At 40.2% G+C, this 21,401-nt stretch overlaps 1 protein-coding gene across 1 annotated transcript in view; it reads right to left on the bottom strand.

Annotated features, from left to right (window-relative positions):
* Positions 1-21,401, bottom strand: part of LOC121961419 (thyrotropin-releasing hormone-degrading ectoenzyme-like) — a 185,468-nt gene that overhangs the window by 13,267 nt on the left and 150,800 nt on the right. The window contains exons 12-17 of the mRNA XM_042511407.1: positions 14,007-14,095; positions 11,727-11,860; positions 11,571-11,626; positions 5,283-5,430; positions 5,009-5,112; positions 3,814-3,921 (exon numbers count right to left, since the gene is read on the bottom strand). Coding sequence (XP_042367341.1) covers positions 3,814-3,921; positions 5,009-5,112; positions 5,283-5,430; positions 11,571-11,626; positions 11,727-11,860; positions 14,007-14,095 — 639 coding nt within the window. The remainder of the gene's footprint in view (positions 1-3,813; positions 3,922-5,008; positions 5,113-5,282; positions 5,431-11,570; positions 11,627-11,726; positions 11,861-14,006; positions 14,096-21,401) is intronic.

Genomic DNA, 21,401 nt, shown 5'->3' with positions numbered 1-21,401 from the left:
AAACACATGCTAACACATATTTATATGAAGTTGAGATGGATTTTTCAGGACACGTGTAAAAAGTGTGTTACAGTAATCCAGTTGGCTTGAAATAAAGGCAGTTTTTTGCATCTTTTTGATTTATGAAGGGCCTTTAGCTGTGTTTCTAAGGTGGAAAGAAGATGTTCTCGTCATCTTGTTAATGTGGGACTTAAAGCTTAGATCTGAATCAAGGATAACACCAAGATTTGTGACCTCAGATTTAATCCAGGGAGTCAAATTCCCCAAATTATCCAAAAGTATTATTATTACAGGAGTCCAAGACACAAAATTTAGTTCAAAATTCACAAAATCCGGAAAATGAAGAAAATCTCAAACTATTGCATCAGAGTCTATGGGGCAAAACGTGTAGTTTTCAGAGTTGATGCAAGAGTATGATTGGCCGGTCTGCACTGAAAGGCGGGATTTAGGGAAAGGTAAATTGCGGCAGGTCTTAGGTCTGTTTGTCAATTTAACTATCACCATACAGCAAATTACCACACACAAACAGGGGCCCAGGGAGTAAACCAGCTTAGAAACAGTGAACACAAAGAAGCAGTGGGGGTTAACAGGGGCCCAGCACTTTATTGTTGCCTCAGGACCCCCTACCACGTTAATCCATCAACGGCTGCAGCTACACTAAAGATAAATTTTAAAACCGCTCTCTCTCTCTCTTTTTTGATCCATTTAGACGCTTCATTTACAATAAAACCCCAGTGGGACATGATTCAAATTCCAGAGGGATGTCGGCACTAAAATATTAACACTGCTCCGCAGTAATTACACTCATTGTCCTGGACTGGATTTCAGCCAGAGTCACATTACAGCAGGTGGTTTTCTGACACCCTGTTCATGCAGGAGAAGCAGGTGTGACGCAGGTCTGCTGTTAGACCCATATCAAAAGCTTTTTCTCTTTTGGTGCTGTAGTGTCGTACACAATTGTTGCACAGCACCGAATTAATGTACTGAGAATTACATAAGTGCTAGATAAGGTTCAGACTGTGTTTTCTGTGTGATTGCAAAGCCAGATCAAGACTTTTAAAACCCAGTCGACAGAACAAACGTTGGCAGCGTACATTTCTGCAAACCATGGATGCAGCACACATGTACTCTACTGTGTAGCAGGCACATTAAAATTTAATGTTTCAATTACGCTGTGGTCAGTGGGCGGTTAGGTTTAGGCACAAAAATCACTTGGTTATGGTTAGGAGACAATTGGGTTTTAGCTGAAAATATGCAGTTTTGGTGTCACAATTCCTGAAGGAAAGGCAGCAATGTCTCAGCAAAAAACAACCACTTTTTGTGGCACTATCCCAGTGGAAAACACAGTGTCGTCTGTAAAATTCAACATCCAGCTGTGTCTCTATCAAAAAAACAACAGCTTCTTGTGGCACTATCTCGGAAAGACGTGCAAATATGTCTCAGCAAAAACAATTGCTTTCATGGCATTATAGCGGCGGGAAGCACAGCAACGTCTTGGTAAAAAATGCTTTTCGCTGCACTATTCCAGTGTGGAAACGCAGTGATGCCTCTGTAAAAAAAAACTCTTTTCATGGCTTTATCTCATCAGAAAACGCAGTGATGCCTCTGTAAAAAAACTTTGTGGCATTATCCAAACAGAAAAACAGCAAAGGTTCTCTAAAAAACACCCATGTTTGGCATCAAAAACCCGTTTGAAAATGCAGCAATTTCTCACAAAAAAATGGCTCGGCAGGGGTATTTTGTAGGGGAAACACCATTCATCATTCCCCACGTCCAGATATCAAAGTCAGTTCATACACTACGCCACTTTAGAAATGCTGATATGATACGTATGAAATGTACAAATGTAATGTATTTGTGTTTTGCCAAAATTTCCTCGTGGGGACTGGGCTGGTAATTATTGTAGCTCTCTTACAAAGAGCAGATTTGTAATTAATAGTCAGGCACGGGGTGGAAAGTCACATACATGTGCTCTCCACATTAAAATCACTGAATGAGCATGAAAAAAAAAAAAATCACCCCTGGAGAGATGAGCCCTTCATGAATGCAGATTCATCCGGCACCTTCCCAAGTCTGAAAATGGAGTGTTTCCAAAATTGCTTCCCAAATTTTAAAAGGCCACACTCGTGTTGTCGTGAGGACAGAAAAATGGAGCTTTTCCAGAAAGTGCTGCCATATGGTCGTCATGTGAACTGCTCCCTCGCCGCCCGCTCAGCAAACAACAACTTAACTTTGGAAATGAGCGGACTGAAAAACACATTTGGTGTAAAGGGCGAAGAGGCAGTGAAATGTTCTGCTGCGGACGCTGAACTTTGAGAAAACGATGTGTAAACAAGACTCTGACATTAAGCGAGGACGCGACCTGCTCCTGATAGTCCATTCATAAAATGTGCCGGATGGAGTGTGAAACTTTGTTTAATTTTAACCTTTTTTAAAATTTAAGCACCCCTCTTATCATCAGCTCCCTGCTGTCCTGTACAGAAACACCAGCATCTGTTTCTATTTAATTTGCTGTTTGAAATCTAATTTTGCAGATCTCGTTAAGGACCCAGAGGGAGCGAATGAGCCAGGAGGATATGAAAGAGAAAAAGTTAAAGGCAGACAAGAAGAGAGAGAGAGAAAAGAGAAAGAATGAAAGTAAAATAAAACAAATGGATCGATGTGGAGGAGGTGCTGCTGCAGTGCTTCTTGTGTTCTCATTTACCTTTGGAGTTTAAAATTAGGAGCTGAACGTGTGTTGCATGGGAACCTCAACTGTCAGACATGTTTAATGCACTTTGAGATTCTTAGACTTTAGAAAAATTTAGAAACACATTTTGCAGAAATTTTTGCCTAAAGCAACTCATATTTATCAAACCTTGTTTACACAAACTGGGAGCAATTTGAAGTTAATTGTTTGTTTGGCTTCAGTTGGTGGAGATGCAGAGGCCCAGCAAATTCTGGACTTTTATTTTTAATTCATTCAAGTCAATATTTTACATCTATATGCAGTTTATACCTGGTATTAACATGCGTCTCGACTGACCACTTGCGAGCGGATCTTTTGGGTAGCTGTCCCGCAAACCTTCCTTTTTGTGTTATTTCGTGATTTTGGATGTTTTTGCAGTTCTGTGAATGCACAGCAGACCTGATGAGGTCTTTGTTTCCTCAGCAGCAGTTTGTAGAGTTTGTGTCGCCGTTCGAATAATTGATCTGTCGACCTGTACAGAACTGATCAGATCACGTGGATGGATAAGAGGAGAAGCTGCTGCAGAGGTGAGTGAAAGCAAACTTTTAAACCCAGCAGAATTAACGATAAAGTTAATTTTTTCTGCTGCTCTATCGGTGCCAAATTAACGGTCTGCGCTCCGAGAGTGTGATGCAATGAAAAGTGAACGGTATACATTTTCTAGCAGAACTCCTAGTGAATGGTCCAGCTCCAAAAATATAAAGTTCATAGGTACGTACAGATTTATCCTGCTGTTGCTTCAATGTTGTTCAATTACAAATCTCCCTCTGGAGCGCCAAAGACTCTCTGTCAAATCTTATTCATCACGTCATCTGTGCACCTGCGATCTGTATTAAAGAACCATCTTCATTTTATTCACCTGGTCTCTTCTTATTGAAATACATATGTCGTTACATTAACCTCCTGCCAACTGTGACTAACTGTCATATGCTGCACATATGTAATCAGCCCTCGCAAAACCCCTCTGGGCCACAAGCCACACACACGCTGCAGGAACGGCAGGAGTAATGCACTCACGCACTGTGGGAGCAGGATTAGTAAAACAGTCCTGTGCAGAGCTCTAATGTGTGTGTGTGTGTGTGTACCTGTTCTTGTTGCTGGAGATCCAGTCAGAGATGTAGGCGACAGCCTGACGGTGGCACTGTTTGTTCCCAAAGCTACATGCCAACATGATGAGCTCCCGCTGTAGCTCCCTGAAAGGAGGAAGAACATTACGTGGATACAAATCTTTTGTCCGTCATCAGACACTAAAAGAAACATAGTCACATTTTTTTTAAAAAAAGAGAAGACCGCTAATGCAATATTATAGCCCAATGTCATTCTGAAGTGGTCATATACTGCCGCTTTGCCAGTTATATCTGCATACAATGCTGCTGGTCAGCCGTACGGAACCTGTTGTGGCCGTATGATATGCCACCGGACGGTGTCGGGTTGAAATGCTACAGGTATTAACTGGGTGCCTGTAGGGTGGGCAGAAGGGGTGGTGAATGGATCCAACAGTCCCCGGACTTTCACCCAGAAAGTACCTGTTCGCTTCCTGTCTGAATGTAGAGCCAAACCATTATGTTTGTTGGTAGCAGCATCCCAGAGTGTCAACAGCAGACACCAAAAGATACCTAGAGCGTAATATATAGACGCAGAAGTCCACTCAAATGTGATCTGTGGCGACTTGAATTCACAGAAAATAATCTTCTCAAACTTCATCCAAATCGTTTACTTTTACACAAACTTACTGCACTTATTGTTTTCACTATTTTGCATTTTATATAACATTAAATATCTATAATATATGCTGTTAAGTTAGGGGTCGTCAGTATACTCAATGATAGAAAAGGAGTCCCAGGCTGAGAAGCACTGATCTAGACAGACACTCTATTAATCCGTTTGGGAAATTTCACTGTTACAGCAGTTTAGAGCAAAAAAGAGAGAGGCAAAGGGTGAAAATATGCAGTACTCATAAACCATAACTTAAATAAAAAGTAGAAACATTTCCACTGAGCAGCTATATACATGTGTGAGGTGAACATGGTGCAAAAATACACTTGAATTATACTTTAAATTTGGAGTGCAGTTAAAGGTCAGATACTTAAAAGGTTTTGAAATATTATAGATCTATTTTCAGCTGTTATTGTACTTGACGCTGCAGCACTTACAGGTGCATTTAGAGACGCCCACACAGTCTGTACACTCATGACCCACCGAAGATTAAAATAGAGCCCTGCATGTTATTAGTGTGATCATATTAATAAGGGTGTGTGTGTGTGTGTGTGTATTGCATACTCGGTCTGATAGGACGCCTGCAGCACGTTGCCCTCGCTGCCGGGGCCGTTTGTTGGCCAACCCATCTGATGGTACCGCGATGCTACCTGCTTCAGCACATAGTCCTGATAAAACACATAAACAGACACACAGACACACGCAGACAAAATAAAGAGTTAATGAACAGACACTCAGCTGTCAGCACCGCAGAGACAGTTTACTCTGCTGCTCCGGACTGATTGATTGATTGACTGAAGGCCTGATTGAGGTAGTAATTGATCGATTGCGTGTTTACACTGAACAAGCTGTACTCGTCCGTGCGGTCCAGCAGTTTGTCCAGCTGGTAGAGCGCTCGGCTGGCGGAGTGCCACGGCAGGAAGGACGACTCCTCCGGCAGGTAGCCAATCAGCTGCAAGGGGACACCCTGTGGGAGGTAGCCGGCCCTGAGAGAGCGAGAGAGAGAGAAACCATTTAACGGACTTCGTATCAGCACGCTGTCAGACAGCTTCATCTGGGCCCAATCATGCCGGCGTGCACCACAATTTCCTCTCCTTTTACGGTATTTTCTCAGTTGACTGGTGAAGTGTAGATGAGGACAAGAAACATGGCGAGAGGCAACGAGTGCAACACATGAACCCAGCTGGAATCAGTTACGTGGTCATGTGGTCGGGGACCAGAAACTTAACCCCACATTTAAGAAAGACTGACTGAAACAATACTGTGCAAAACGAATGAATCAATATTACATGAGAGGGAGCGCTGCAGGCCTGCTGAACATCAGCACAGCTGGAATTTGGTCGTAGCCAAAAAGGAACAACTTACATGAAGTGAAAGAATAAATAAGGATTTTTGGACCCATTTGGCCTCATTGGCTCCTTGAATTTACTAACCCTTGCCCTACATTGGTATATTTGCTTATTGTAATGTCATTTCTTAAAATATCTTCAAATGTTTCATATTCTTAAAATCTGTACAACCTAAATGAAAAGATATTTAAGTCAATAAACCATAATAATTGATTAAAGTATTGAAATTATGTTATTAACCCTTAAGGACTGTTCTGCACATTTTACATGCCTTTCGTCTTCATGTTTGATCATTTTGGCTGTGTTCATGAATATGGAATACATTTTGGCCGGATTGTGTATTTTTGTTTAAGCTTGGATTTTCCAGCTCAGCTCCTACAGTAAGACTAAAATACACAGCAAAAAAACATTTTTTTTCTATTTTTCACCTAATTATGTAATGTTTTTAAACATAACCGGCATATGGAGAAAAGATAGACACTGTCACGATCAATGTTGCTGCAAATCATTGACGTATAACGTATGACGTATATCTCAGGACGTGATCATTTAAAAAAAAAAAATCCCAAAAACTACTTTGCCTGAAGTAAACTGAAATCTTTTTTTTTCATCTAAAAACACAGTAGCATCATGACAAAAATCTGGCTTTTAAAGGGTCAAAATTCTGAAAGTTAATGAATATTTATGATAAGGACTGATATGGTTAAACAATTAACTCAATGAAAGTAGAAAATAATATGATACAAGTGTCTGTAGTATTTCTACAAGTATTTCTCAACACTCGGTAAGTTATTTGAACTACGTACGTTATTTAGTTTTTGCGATAAGCTCATTTTTATGAGTGGCGTTCATTCTCTGGATTTTGGACCCTTTCTGTCCTGAAATCTTTTCTGACTCTTTCTGGACTCTAAACTTTTGTATTAGTGCAGTCCAGGAGACAGAGAGGTGCATTCTGGGACATTTATTCAAGTTGAAGCCTGATCCAGATGTACATCTGATCTCAGTCTGTGTGTGTGTATGTGTGTGTGTGTGTGTGTGTGTGTGTGTGTATTAATAAACTACAGTATGAACACATTAAGAAAAACTTGGCCTCTAAATGCCACCGGAGCTTTTTAGCTGCCCGGGTTACATCAACCTCCTCATGAATATTAACCAGCCTCCTTTGTGCCTTCATTAACATTCATGATGTTTTGGGGAGTTCCTGCACCGACCTTCAGCCCCACCCACCGCTCATGAATATTAACGAGACAAGTGGCCGAGGACACTGGGTGAACTCTTCGCTAGTTTTATTGGCTTTATTCGGATTATTGGTGTTCAGACTGAAGCGACCGCGGAGAACGGAGAGATTTATGATTTCAGAGCCACTGAGGCCGAGCGCTGACCTTTACTGAAGAGCTGTCGATCAAAGTGAGCGGCAGACGCGCAGAGGAGGGGGCGATTTCATGTTCTTTTCTCAAAATTGTTTTATGGACTGTTTTTATTAATTTGCAGACAGACAGGTTGAGAGAGAGCCAGGCCTCAACAGAGAGCTAATCTGTTTGAGATAAGACTCTCTAAGTCTTTGAGGAGCCTGCGAAACTCTCAACTCCAGACCGTCATATTTCCATAATCTTCCTCGTATCCAACCTCCACACACTCATCTCCATTCCCATCATGCACCTGGACTTGGAGACCATTACCATAATCCATCCAGTTTTCACAAAACTTCCTGTTTAGCTTACAAGTGATAAACATAAACACAGAGAGAGAGATAGTGGTTGTCACGGCAGCAGCATCCAGTCTCGTTGATTTGTTTACGTCCATCTATTGTTTTTACATTTTTCAACTTGCTGACATACACCGTTACACTTTGCACTCTTTGCATGCGATTCGTCGTCAAGGCAACAGCTTTTTTTTATTTTTATTTTTTATTTTCTGTGGAGGTCTTCTTATTTTCTCCCTTTTGTATTTCTTTGTGTCTCTGTCCCTGCAAATGTTCCCTTTTTTCCAAAAGTATTAAGAGGCATCAATACCAGAAGCATCCTGGAGCTGCAGCGATCTGTGATGCATAACAAGTACAATGTTCCCCGTTTGTTTGTGTTTCTGTATTTTCTATTGTTACAAAAAGTCATTTAATAGGCACTTACAATAATCTGAAAAAAAGAGCTGAAACTCTGAAGAAAAAAAGAAATAAAAACTTAAAAATACAGAAATTCAACCCCTGAATTCTGGCATTGTCTTGAAGAAATAGCTGAATATTTTGGATAAATATTAATGTTTTCTTTTTTTTCAGGAGATTGTCTTGTTTAATAAATATAAAAGCTACGAGAAGATGGTTAGCTTAGCTTAGCATAAGGACCAGAAACAGGGAGACAGCTAGCTGGGCTCAATCTGAAGTCAAATATTATATCTACAAGCTCTTTAACCCTTTGTGACCTGGGCAAATTGGCTTCACTTCATTGAAAAACATGGGAAAAAAGTACGCAACTTAACAAAAAATAACTCTAAGCACCAAAAAAAAGTGTATAGTTACAAAAGAATTTCATGAAAATGATTTATTACTTCAATTTATTTCCCTTAAATCACATTTACTTGGTTTAAATTTCTATGACAGTAGGACTAGAAATTCTTCCTCTTACAGCCTTTTTTGGTGTCACCTGTCTTATTCCTGGTTAAGAGTCTTTGCACACGGCACAAAAACTGCCCTTATATAGTGTTTAGGGGGAGTTACCTGTGCTAACAGGTGACTTATGGTCAAGTGGGATTCATCTTTGAGCAGATTACGGTGGTTAAGAATGTTTGGTGCATCTAAGATGGACTTCTTTTATATTTTCTCTTACTAGAAAATTAAGAGAAATTTGAGAGATTTTTTCTGTGTGAGCCACATCGTTTCACATAGAAAAAGAACGCTCTGACACTTCGACCCAGATTCAAAATTTGGACAGAGAATCAAAGCTCTGGTTTCTTTAGGACAGCAGTCTTTTTGTTTGAAAGCATACTTATGCACACTGGGTTGGGGGATGTTTTCCTATACGTTCATGCTCCTCTGAGGAGGAACCCTTCTGCATCACGTTTCCTCTGTAGCACCACAATCTGAGCAAACGCCGCACTCTCAGTCCCGTCAGCGATCAGCCTCTCGGGGATGTGGCTCCGTTCACACAGACGCAGCAAAGTGACGAGATTATAGATTTTCAATTTTCCTTCTCATTTACAGTCTATGTGTGTGTGTGTGTGTGTGTGTGTGTATGCATGTGTGTGTGTATGTACGTGTGTGTCTCTCTCCCAGTGTTGTCGTCTTAACGAGCTCATTAACTCGTTAACATCGTTAAGGGCCAGTTAATTGTTTGTCCATTAGCCATTAGCAAGGCTCAGTGGAGAGCTAACGAGGGACTGCTACGGTCACACACACACACACACACACACACACACACACACACACACACACACACACACACACGCACACACGCACACACACACATAAAGAAAGAGAGGCGACATCCATCACAGTTTAAGCGCACACTCACAGAGACACAGCCATTTATTACCGCTAAACTGCTGCTAAACTAGCATCACACATACACACACACAGACACACAGACACACACACACACAGACACACACAGTCCCTGCCACCACCAATCAGCATTTAGTGCCGGGTGGTTTGCTTCAGCCTCAGCCAATCAAGCTGCCAGCAGAAGAAGAACCTGCAGTCCTGAAGTTAACTTGCAGATTAAAGATCCTCAAACTGTCTTAAATTCAGTGATCGGAAATCTGAAATAACAAAAAATGCTGAAAAAACATCTGTGTATTTTAGCAGCTTGGTGTTAAATTCAGCTCAACACATCCAGGACGTCTCAGAAAAGTATCTCAGTCTTTTTATGTAAACAGATGTTTTGATATAGTTTTGCTGTTGTTAAATGTGGACCGCACTGACTTCAAGAATTTCATCAAAACTTTTTTCTATTGTTGAATTCTTTCTTCGTCTTGGAGGCATGCGAGAAAAATAGCTTTCTTCACAAATTCAAATGATCACTTGGGGGGTGAAGTTTTCCTTCAAGTTTAGCACTTCTGTAAATGTAAGTGTTTATTTTGCTTCACTGGGTAGAGCCAATGAAAACTGTTGAAAGTGATGTTTGAAATTTGGGTGAACTAAGCCTTTTTAATAAGATTTCTCTGAACTAAGGACGTCAAAAACCTCAACATAAAACACAATCTTTACATTGTTCCTTCCAGTGTAGCCGGGTAATGTTCAGTGTTACCATAGCCACGCATGCAGGCTGAAGAGAGAGCATCTCCTGCTGTCAGTTTGAATATTAATGAATCAGTAGTTTCTTTTTCTCTACAGATGGAAACCTCCTGCTGAGCTCCTAACTCATGAAGACACACACACACGCACTGGAACAGAGGTCGACATCGCAGTCGTCTCTAGCTGCTGCTCATTTAACATGACAGAGGACAGATGGCTGAGAGAGAGATACAGAAAAAAGAAAGAGAGACGGGGGGAGATTGAGTTATAGGGCTGGTGTCGGAGTAGATTTTGGTTACAGCGCTCAAAAAGCTTGGGGCTGAAAACATCACGATGAGAAACGACACACTCCTCTACCTCTGTGCGGCTGTGGACTCGCCGATCGCTCATTTATCACAGAGTTTCCGTCTGGCTCAGGTTGTTTTTAAATTTCTTTTGGTTGGAAGTCTGCTCTGAATGCAGATGCGTGGATTGGTCATCTCACAGAGCCAGATGTGATCCTGTCACTGTGGGATAACATCTCTACCAACTACAGCTCCACAGCAAAAATCGCTCTGCTGAGAGGGACTCGCATTCGTTAACAGATCTTATTCACATATTTTTGTCGGTCATTGGAGCTTGCTTCCTATTTCACTTGTTTGCATGCTAAATAAGTACTGTAGGAGTGAACGCAACATGATTTGTGTCGAGCAGACTTAGCACTTCTCGACCTCCAGGAACTCCACTCACAAACTAAACATTGCTTTTGAAATCTCAGTACTGCCCCCTGTGGTCAGAGAACAGGAAACACACTGTTTTTTAAGTGTGTTTTGTGCCACTCTAGTGCCACAAAAAGCAAAACATGATCTTTCCTAACCATAACCAAGTGGTTTTTGTGCCTAAACCACACGGCAACCACAGCAATGATGAGCCATAAAGAGACGTAAAGCCTCAACGTATCCATTACATAATAACCTATGAATCTGTGTGTTGCAGAAACGAACATTGCCAACCTGTTTTCTGGTGACTTGGTCGTCCCAACACCTGCGTGTGTGAACGTAAATCCATCATGTCTTTGCAGAAGACACATAGAGCACAGAAACCTCTGTTTGCACATCTGACTGTCAAACTGCACGTGCAGCAGCACCGCCTATTTTCTGTTGGCTAAACAGATGATGACAACTCTGAAATATATCTGACCATTCACAACACTCAGCCCTTCAAAACAGACATATCTGAGTGAGGCAGACACATCATCAATCGCGTTCAACAAAGAGACACTCCTTATTGTAAGGCAATTAAAAACAAACAGAAACAGACGGACACAATGGATCAGGCTGGCTGCTCTCTCCCTCTGTGTCCAGATGTTTTACAGGCTGAGTGACAGATGAGCCTCTCACAGACAGAGAGGACGGGGAACGGAGATCATTCGTCCACTTCTTCTGTTATAACGAACTGTCTGTTACAGTGTGTGTGTGTCTGTGTGTGTGTGTGATGCTAACAATCACTCTTTGAACAGGGGATTGTGAACCAGAGTGAAACAATATTTTTTTCTGGTTAAAGGACGACTCACCTGGCCAAGTTGAAGGCATCATCAATAAGTCCTGCCCTGTTTCCAACAGAGATGATCTGAGGAAGAGAGAGACAGACAGATAAGGAGTGTAAAAGACAAAGAAGAAAGCAGAGAGAAAGACAGAAAGACACACAGACAAATGACAGACAGGCATACTTGAGCATTGCTGTGGAGCTGTTGAATCAGCAGTTTCCAGTTTTGGAGGTCATAGTTCACACGGAAGTATCCCGTCTGGTTGATGTTGCCTAGCAACCAGGTACTGTCGTCCATCTGACCGACCCTGTGTGTTTCTGCAACAAAAAAAGACAACATAAGTCAGTCACAGCATCAACAGTTTGTATATTATATATATTAAATATGAGATAAAAAAAACACTGATTCCACCAGAATGCCAGGATATCAGCTCAAAGTCATCCAATATGCAGATGATACCACGCTCTCCTTTTGAGCTCCTCGCAGTATTTTACAGACTCTCTTCAGGTGGTGTTTATTTCTCTGAACATGAAAGTCAAGGCAAACGGTTTTACAAGTATCCAACTTGAAATATCATTAAAGTCAACATCCAACATTTTTTTGTATTTTGTGTTGCCTGTTGTTTACAGGGTTTTAAAGAACTACAATCGGGCCTAGTTCTTGTAGTGTGTACACAATAGAAAGAGAGGTTCTTAAAACTATGAAAAAGTTCCTCCATTCCAAAAATGCCTAATATTTCTATAAAGTTTTATTAATCCAGAGATAACAAACTCTGCAGTTTACAACCATCTTGAGGTGTCCAATTATGTTAATGATTTGCAAGTTGAAAACATAGCAATCTGTAAAAACAGTACAGCTGCATCTGGAAAATCATTTCTATATATATTTTTATTCATCATTTATTTATACTAATTCAAACAGGTGTTACATTTACATACTAGAATGCAGCAGAGAATTTAAAACTTAAACAAATAAATATATAAACCCACACGGATATTTAAACCTATCCTGCTTAAAGTACCGTTTGTGTTGATTACAGTGGCATCACAGCCTCTGAGGTTATACATTTAGGCTGTAAGCTTTAGTGGAACAGATTGTAGGATCTTTCAGACTTTGGATAACAGCCAGGTGAGGAAAACAAGGAAAATAGCTGCTGACCCAAGTCTGGCCCACTTCCTCAACTTCCTTCCCTCTGGTGGAAATTAAACTTCAAGTCTTGAACTCTGAGAGTGCCTCTCTTCACCGTGCAAGTAGACGAAGCTGTCCTAGAACCCACAGCTGTTAATTTACACAGCCAGAACAAGCTTTATTCCTAAAAACAGAACCGGTTTTATTCTCCAAAAACTAAAGTAGAATCAGCTTAATTTATCAAAAAAAAAATTTCTTCAAGAACACATGCAGCATGAGCGACAGAAACAAAGCTTTATTTTACCAAAATAGAGTTCCCTTCTCAAAAACCAGAACCAGAATTAGCTTTATTCTCCAAAACCTGGAGCAGAACCAGCTTTTTTTAAAAACAGAACCAGAATGAGCCTGAATGAGACACAAAATTTCCCTAACTTGATTTGACTTAAATGGATGTTAATTAACGTAAAGCCCTTATCAATAGTCCATGAATGCCGCTTTTTAAAAATGTTTTATGATGTTTTAATGTATTATATTGCCTTTGATAATCATTTGTGCAAAACGAATTCCCCTTGGGACGATAAAAGTTTCATTCATTCATGCAGAATCACTTTAAGTCTCAATAAATTGAAGCAGAACCAGCTAAAAAAAAACCCAAAGAAGTTTAAGTCTTCAAACACTGATAGAGACTTTTATTTCCCCCTTAAACAAACCCTGAATTAATTTTATTCTCCAAAACTGCACAAAAACCAGCTGTACTTCTCAAAATCTAAAGCAAAATGAGTTTTAATTGTTTAATAAAGCAAATCATAATTTGCTTAATCCTTAAAAATCCAAAGCAGAACAAACTGTTCAGATCCAAGGAGAGTTTTAGTCTCTAAAAACAGAGGTAGAAATTGCTTTATTCTCTAAAAACAAACAGGGACCCAGGGAGAGGGAAAAAAGGGTCATATCCCCCTCAAAAAAGACAGAGCTTTAGCAGAGCTTTATTCTATTAGTCTGAGCTTTATTCTCCTTAAACAAAAGCAACATGAGGTTTATTCCCTCCGCTGACAGAACTGTGAACACCCAAAAACACTCAGCAGTGCTTTTTTTTAAACCAATATACCTGAGTTAGAATTTTTTTAGTCCATTAACTTCAAATTACATATCTGGAGATAACGAGATAATTAATTTGTGATCATACGATCGTTTGCTCCGTTAACATTAACAAAACAATCCCAAGATAACGGCTTGTTATCTCAAGGCAACGAGGTAATTAAGTCCAGATCGTAAAATTAACTTTAATGGAGATTATGGCGGGGCGGTACTTTGAGAGAAGCTGAAGCAGTGCAGTACCTGTCCTGTTGTTGATCCAGATGAGGCTCTCTGAACAAACGCTGGATGCGTTTCCAACGGCGACCGTCAGAGGAACCTGCCACTGTAAACTACAGAGAGGGAGAGTGATGCCAGTAATGGTCGGTGGAATTGGATTTGGTTTTATTGCCTCAGTCATCAGACGGAGAGGCATTAGAGAGAGAGAGTGACGGTCAGCAGTGATAGCTCAACATCAGTCAGCTGGAAATGGAGCGAGCGACACTGACAGTGTTATAAAGAGAGAGGAAGAGACAGGAAGTGAGAGTGTAATAGCTGCAGCGGTAAGTGAACATCAGTCAAGTGGAAGTAGCTGAGGGTTATTGTCTGCTTCAGAGAGCGAGAGGTTAAAACTGCTGGTCACTTTGGTGATTTTTTTTCACATTTTCACACATGAAAGACACATAAAGACACTTTAACTGCTTTAGTTAATTCCCCCCAAACTATCAGCCCCATAAAACCTTTTAAAAAACAGTTGATTATCTCAAAACTGCATCGCCGCTGAGCTTAAACGAGGCTGTTTTTCTTACAGGAGCTGACATTAAGGAGATAAGTGGTTTTTAAATTGCTGTAAGACAGACAGAGTGACGTGGGAGTAACTCAGCTCTGCTGACTGAAGATTTTAAATTTCAAACAAACATTAGAGTAACTGGACCAAAGAAAATGAGACGAGTGTGTTGTGCTGCCAGCGTAATTGATGTTTTATAGTTGAAATGTTGAAGAAAACTTATTTGCAAATGATGTTAGAAGCTCTGAGGTCTCATTTTCGGAGAACCAGAGGAGACGCAGAATCGTATGATCAGTTCATTTTGAGCTGTAAATCAGTCCCACGCAGTCACAAAAACACTTTAACTGAAGGGAACGTTTCCATCTTTTTAACTCAAGTTTTAATCTGCATAAATATGGTGTTTCATTTCACCGTTTCTTAAAGCTAAACTACGCAGGATTTTTTCTGTGTGGACTCACACAGAGTTAATCCCTCTCAGTCATCACTTATGACCCTCAGTGTGTGCTGGTGTATTTACCTGCAGAGACTGTGCTCTCGGCCTGGATTTTATTATTTTATTCTTATTTTGCTGTGTTTGGGATGTTCCCAAGTACAGCACACAGAGAGGTTGAGACCTTAAAGAGTTTCTTTTTTTGGCTGGGGGCACTTTTCATCTTTACCGACAGAACAGCTCCAGATATATAGGAAATGTGGAAAATGATAGGGTCATGGGTTGGAGTCAAACCCAGGAAAGACCGCGACCTTTATGGGCAGCACACTCTACCAGGTGAGCTACCAGGTGCCGAACTGTAAGCAACAACCCAGCAACCCAGTCACCAGAATAAATGCTGACACTTTCTGTATACCAGGGATGTTACATTAGGCGTCCTCTAACCCTAAAATTGTGCAAATTTAAAGCCGTGTTTTGCAAAACTGCAATGGAAACACTTTTTTGGGGGTTTTTCTAGGTCACATGATGCTATATCTATGTGCTTGTCAGTAGGAACTGGCTCCCTCATGATGCAGCAGGAGCTACAAGAGCTGTTATTGCATCACATAACTCTGAGAAAGTTGAGCAGATCATCCAAATGTTTTGAATCCACAATTCCTCTGTGAAATCGTGGACTATCAGCTCCCTCATATGTGGCCGCTCCATGCCTTTCCATTATAAACTCAATAGAAATGCAATCGTCTCACAATTGTGTTTTATCAGTTTGGAAATTATTGCTAAAGTCTTGAACCAATCTGTAACGGAAACCCGCCTATTTGCACATTATTACATTTGCTGAAATTTTTCATTTCAGCAATGCTGTGGTTATCATTTGCTCAATTTTAGGCATAAATACCACTTGGTTATGGTAAGGAAAGGATCATGTTTTATCCTAAAATCCTGTTTTTTAAGTCAGTATTATGGTAGGAAACACAGCAACACACAAACAATCCAAAACAAAAAAAACATTCAAATTTAGTGGCAAAAAAGTTGCTGGAAACACAGCAAGAATTTGCTAAAAACAGCCAGTTTTGTTGTTACTTGGTCTTAAACAAAAGTCTGCAGCTTGGCGGGGGCATCTCTCCTAGGTGTCAACCACCATGTTCTCCACCTCCACACGATAAAGTCAGCTCACATAGTACGTTACTTTAGAAACGTTGATGTGACATTATGAAACATACAAATATAATGTATTTGTGGTTTGCAGAAAAGTACAATGACAGATTTTTCCTGTGGTGATTGGGCTGAAAACAAAAGTAAACAATTCCTGCATAATACACAATAACAACTACATTTAAAAAATCCTTACAAAAGCAAACCTAACAAAGCATTTTAAATTTAGTGAAGAATGTATAAACCACAAAGCGCTTCTACCATGTAAATAACACTGAGTGAAGAAAGAGCTGACTCTAAGAGCTCATTAGGAACAAACTGCCTCCTGATGCTTTCTGTTAGTGACCACGAGATGCTACACACACACACACACACACACACACACGCACATAATACACATGTAATCTAATTTTACTGTTACTGTATCTAAGCACTAACGATTCTAATCAGAGAGTCTTTAAAGTGAGACCTTCTCTTCAGCTCCATTAGGACAGTTTCTAATCGACTCCTTCTAATCAAATTGACTCATATTTTAATTAAAGTGGATTTTAATTACAGACTGCAAAACAATCAGCGTTACACACCCAGATCAATTCATCCATTTAATGACAAACTGTCTGTGTGTGTGTGTGTAGCAGGAGTCACTGTAACTCAATCAGATAGAGAATTTACCAATCCCATAACAGTCACATGTCGCCGCGGGCAACCGTGGATCAATATCGCTGCCTAGCAACCATATATTTAATCTGATATTTATATCAATGTGATTGACAGGACAGGAACCCAATTGAACACACACACACACACACACACAAAGACACTTTCTCTCTCTCTCTCTCTCTCTCTCTCTCTCTCTCACACACACACACACTCACACGCACACACACACACACACACACAATCAGCAGCATGGACAGCAGAATGTGTCTATTAATATTTGATGGAAATGAAGCCTGTTTATTTTAGACAACAGTGTGAGTGTGTGTGTGTGTGTGTGTGTGTGTGTTAATGGTTTATTCATCAAAGGCAGAAACCAGCTGACACACACACACACACACACACACACACACACACACACACACACACACACACACACGCACGCACACACACGCACGCACACACACACACACACACTGTAGGTAGAGAAAGGAAGCTTTACTGTGTTGATACGTTCAAGGGAAACTTCAGAAACTCCTCCGACGATTCTTCGCCAAATGTTAAAAACTTGAGTTTCAGAAATAAACCTTTAATGTGAAGCTCAGAGTGTGAGACCCGACCTGACAGACAGACGCTGCTTTTATCCAGTATGCTGTGTGTTAGTGAAAGACGATGTCCTGTCACAGACACGAGCTCTGCTCACAGAAGATGCCGGGACTTTGGTCTGTGGTGGAGGAAACGCTCAGGTCTTTAACTGAAGTAAGAGTAGCATCACGGCCCTTTTCACTTTGCACTTAGCTTCAGGCTAATCAAGCAGTTGGCCTGAGGCTTAGAGAGTTTCACATCAGCACATTCATAAGTGGGCTAACCCTGACTTAAACCTGGGGCTGGAGCAGGCAAGCCTCCACTTGTAATTTGTAATTTTATAATTTATTTATTCGAGAAGGGACACTGCATTAATTAACATTTATTTGACCTTATGATCCGTTTACAGCTGATCAGATCGATAGATGGGAGGAGCAGCTGTTTGTTAGAGAACGCAAACTTTTAGACCTAAAGTTTCACGCCTGAAGTTCTGCTGCTCTGTAAACACCAAGACAGCGCTCTGACAGTGTGGTGTTATAATAACCAAACAAAATATATATATTCCAGTAGCATACTTAACGAAAGTTACAAAAATGCAAAATGTGATTGTGGCAGCAGATTTCAGAATGTTGCAAACCTGCACAACCTCACTGCAAATCTTTCGAACTGGGCTTTAAATGACGCTTCAGGTTGTGTGTGAGTGAAACATGCTGTTGTGATTGGCTGTTTTAAAAAAAGTAGAAGCATATCTGTCCCATCAGACATACAGTGCCTTGCGAAAGTATTCGGCCCCCTTGAACCTTGCAACCTTTCGCCACATTTCAGGCTTCAAACATAAAGATATCAAATTTAAATTTTTGTCAAGAAACAACAACAAGTGGGACACAATCGTGAAGTGGAATGAAATTTATTGAGTAATTTAAACTTTTGTAACAAATAAAAAACTGAAAAGTGGGGCGTGCAATATTATTTGGCCCCCTTGCGTTAATACTTTGTAGCGCCACCTTTTGCTCCAATTACAGCTGCAAGTCGCTTGGGGTATGTTTCTATCAGTTTTGCACATCGAGAGACTGAAATTCTTGCCCATTCTTCCTTGCAAAACAGCTCGAGCTCAGTGAGGTTGGATGGAGAGCGTTTGTGAACAGCAGTCTTCAGCTCTTTCCACAGATTCTCGATTGGATTCAGGTCTGGACTTTGACTTGGCCATTCTAACACCTGGATACGTTTATTTGTGAACCATTCCATTGTAGATTTGGCTTTATGTTTTGGATCATTGTCCTGTTGGAAGATAAATCTCCGTCCCAGTCTCAGGTCTTGTGCAGACTCCAACAGGTTTTCTTCCAGAATGGTCCTGTATTTGGCTCCATCCATCTTCCCGTCAATTTTAACCATCTTCCCTGTCCCTGCTGAAGAAAAGCAGGCCCAAACCATGATGCTGCCACCACCATGTTTGACAGTGGGGATGGTGTGTTCAGGGTGATGAGCTGTATTGCTTTTACGCCAAACATATCGTTTTGCATTGTGGCCAAAAAGTTCGATTTTGGTTTCATCTGACCAGAGCACCTTCTTCCACATGTTTGGTGTGTCTCCCAGGTGGCTTGTGGCAAACTTTAAACGAGACTTTTTATGGATATCTTTGAGAAATGGCTTTCTTCTTGCCACTCTTCCATAAAGGCCAGATTTGTGCAGTGTACGACTGATTGTTGTCCAATGGACAGACTCTCCTACCTCAGCTGTAGATCTCTGCAGTTCATCCAGAGTGATCATGGGCCTCTTGGCTGCATCTCTGATCAGTTTTCTCCTTGTTTGAGATGAAAGTTTGGAGGGACGGCCGGGTCTTGGTAGATTTGCAGTGGTCTGATACTCCTTCCATTTCAATATGATTGCTTGCACAGTGCTCCTTGAGATGTTTAAAGCTTGGGAAATCTTTTTGTATCCAAACCCGGCTTTAAACTTCTCCACAACAGTATCTCGGACCTGCCTGGTGTGTTCCTTGGTCTTCATGATGCTCTCTGCGCTTTAAACAGAACCCTGAGACTATCACAGAGCAGGTGCATTTATACGGAGACTTGATTACACACAGGTGGATTCTATTTATCATCGTCAGTCATTTAGGACAACATTGGATCATTCAGAGATCCTCACTGAACTTCTGGAGTGAGTTTGCTGCATTGAAAGTAAAGGGGCCGAATAATATTGCACGCCCCACTTTTCAGTTTTTTATTTGTTAAAAAAGTTTAAATTATCCAATAAATTTCGTTCCACTTCACGATTGTGTCCCACTTGTTGTTGATTCTTGACAAAAAATTAAAATTTTATTTCTTTATGTTTGAAGCCTGAAATGTGGTGAAAGGTTGAAAGGTTCAAGGGGGCCGAATACTTTCGCAAGGCACTGTATATAAAAGCACCACTGTCTTTGCAGTCTTAAATGTCCACAAGAAGTCCCCAGAGGACAAGGACTCTAGTGGCTAAATATGGAAAGTGTAATTTACACTTCAGACAGCGAATAAGAGGATCTCCTAAAATAAACTTCAGCCACGGCTCCATGAAGATTTTGGTCAAAGACCTCACACTGATGCGACTGTATTCATTCAAAACTACCATTAAAAATTTAAATTAAACAAATGAATCCGCCTTCATAATAATTACTGAGTTTCTCCAATGTTTCCTTTTATTAATCTGAAGGTGTGAAATTGTCATCTTTCTTTTTTCTTTGTAGTTTGTGTGAATGTCACCCTGCTTTTCAACTTATTTTGCATTTTAATTATTCCCGTCAAACACTTTGTGATATGTGCTTTAGAAAGGTAAAGCAGTATATAAATAAACTTGTGTGAACTCGTGAATAATTCATCACTGTCCTGTTTTGCATTAAATCAAACATAGAGCCGCTCGTCCTCCAATCATGTCTCTGTTTACCTGTCAGGTGACGCAGCTTCTTTTCTCTTTAGGCACAATCACAGAGACGAGCCGTAATGTGTTTACATCCACACTGAGACCCTGTTTGATTTATTTTCAGTATCATTAGCTCGACCTTATCGTTAGCTGTCCTCTGGTTTCTCCTTGTCTCTTTTTCTGTCAGCTCGGTTCTTTTAAAAGCATTTATTTGCCTCGCTGCGTCGCTTTGTTTGATGCAGAGAAAATAAAAGACGCAAATTTGAAACGTCTCCCTCAAACCGCCAGAGAACTGGCGAAGGAGAAGAATGTTAAGTGTTTGACAAAGAATCGACTGTGATGTTTAAAATGTCACCTTAACACTTAAAGAAATGTGACAGAAAGTTTGAAAAGACATTTTTATTTAAATAAAAATAATTATTTTCTTTAAGAGACAGATGGCTAGCTGTCAGTTAATTAGTAAGGAGTGATCGGCTGTTAAGTGACGAGTTTAAAGCTTTATATACTCAGGAAGTCTCATTATTTCAAGACTTCTTTTGCAAGAAAAAAATCTATATGGGACATTACAAGAAGACAATTCAGTCACACATCATCACATACTCAGAAACTCAATTAAATATTCACAAGTATTATGAAGAATATCAGTAAGTAAAACTTTAATGTCCCTAAAGGGAATAAGCATGTAACTTTTCACTTCACTCCAGCAGTAAAGGGCATGTTACTGGAAACCAGTCTACCGTACTTCAGTGTTGCTATGCAACCCAATTGCCAGAATAAATGTTGACAATGTACATTTATGCAAACCAGTTATATGTTATATGTATTTTTTAGAACAGATTTTAAGGTTGTTTTAAAAGTTTGTCATCCTTCATGAGCTCTCAGATGTTTTTTTTTAATATACACAATTATAAGCACGAGTCCAGCTTTTGTTAACGATGCTCCAAACTTATGGAATACCCTTTAAAATGTGGACTCGGTGAACATTATTAAATTGCAGTTGATGCAGTTATTTATTTAGTCTGTCTTTTAAACGTAATTCTTAAAATTAGTATTTTATATGAATTCTCTCATTTTTACTATTCTTACTTGTTTCTGTACTTTTAACCTTCAATTTTTATATTTTCTTCATCACAGAATGTCTTTTTGATTGTCTAAT

The sequence above is a fragment of the Plectropomus leopardus genome, chromosome 22, assembly GCF_008729295.1.
Source record: "Plectropomus leopardus isolate mb chromosome 22, YSFRI_Pleo_2.0, whole genome shotgun sequence".
Lineage (NCBI taxonomy): Eukaryota > Metazoa > Chordata > Actinopteri > Perciformes > Serranidae > Plectropomus > Plectropomus leopardus.
This window is presented reverse-complemented; position numbering and strand designations above follow the sequence as displayed.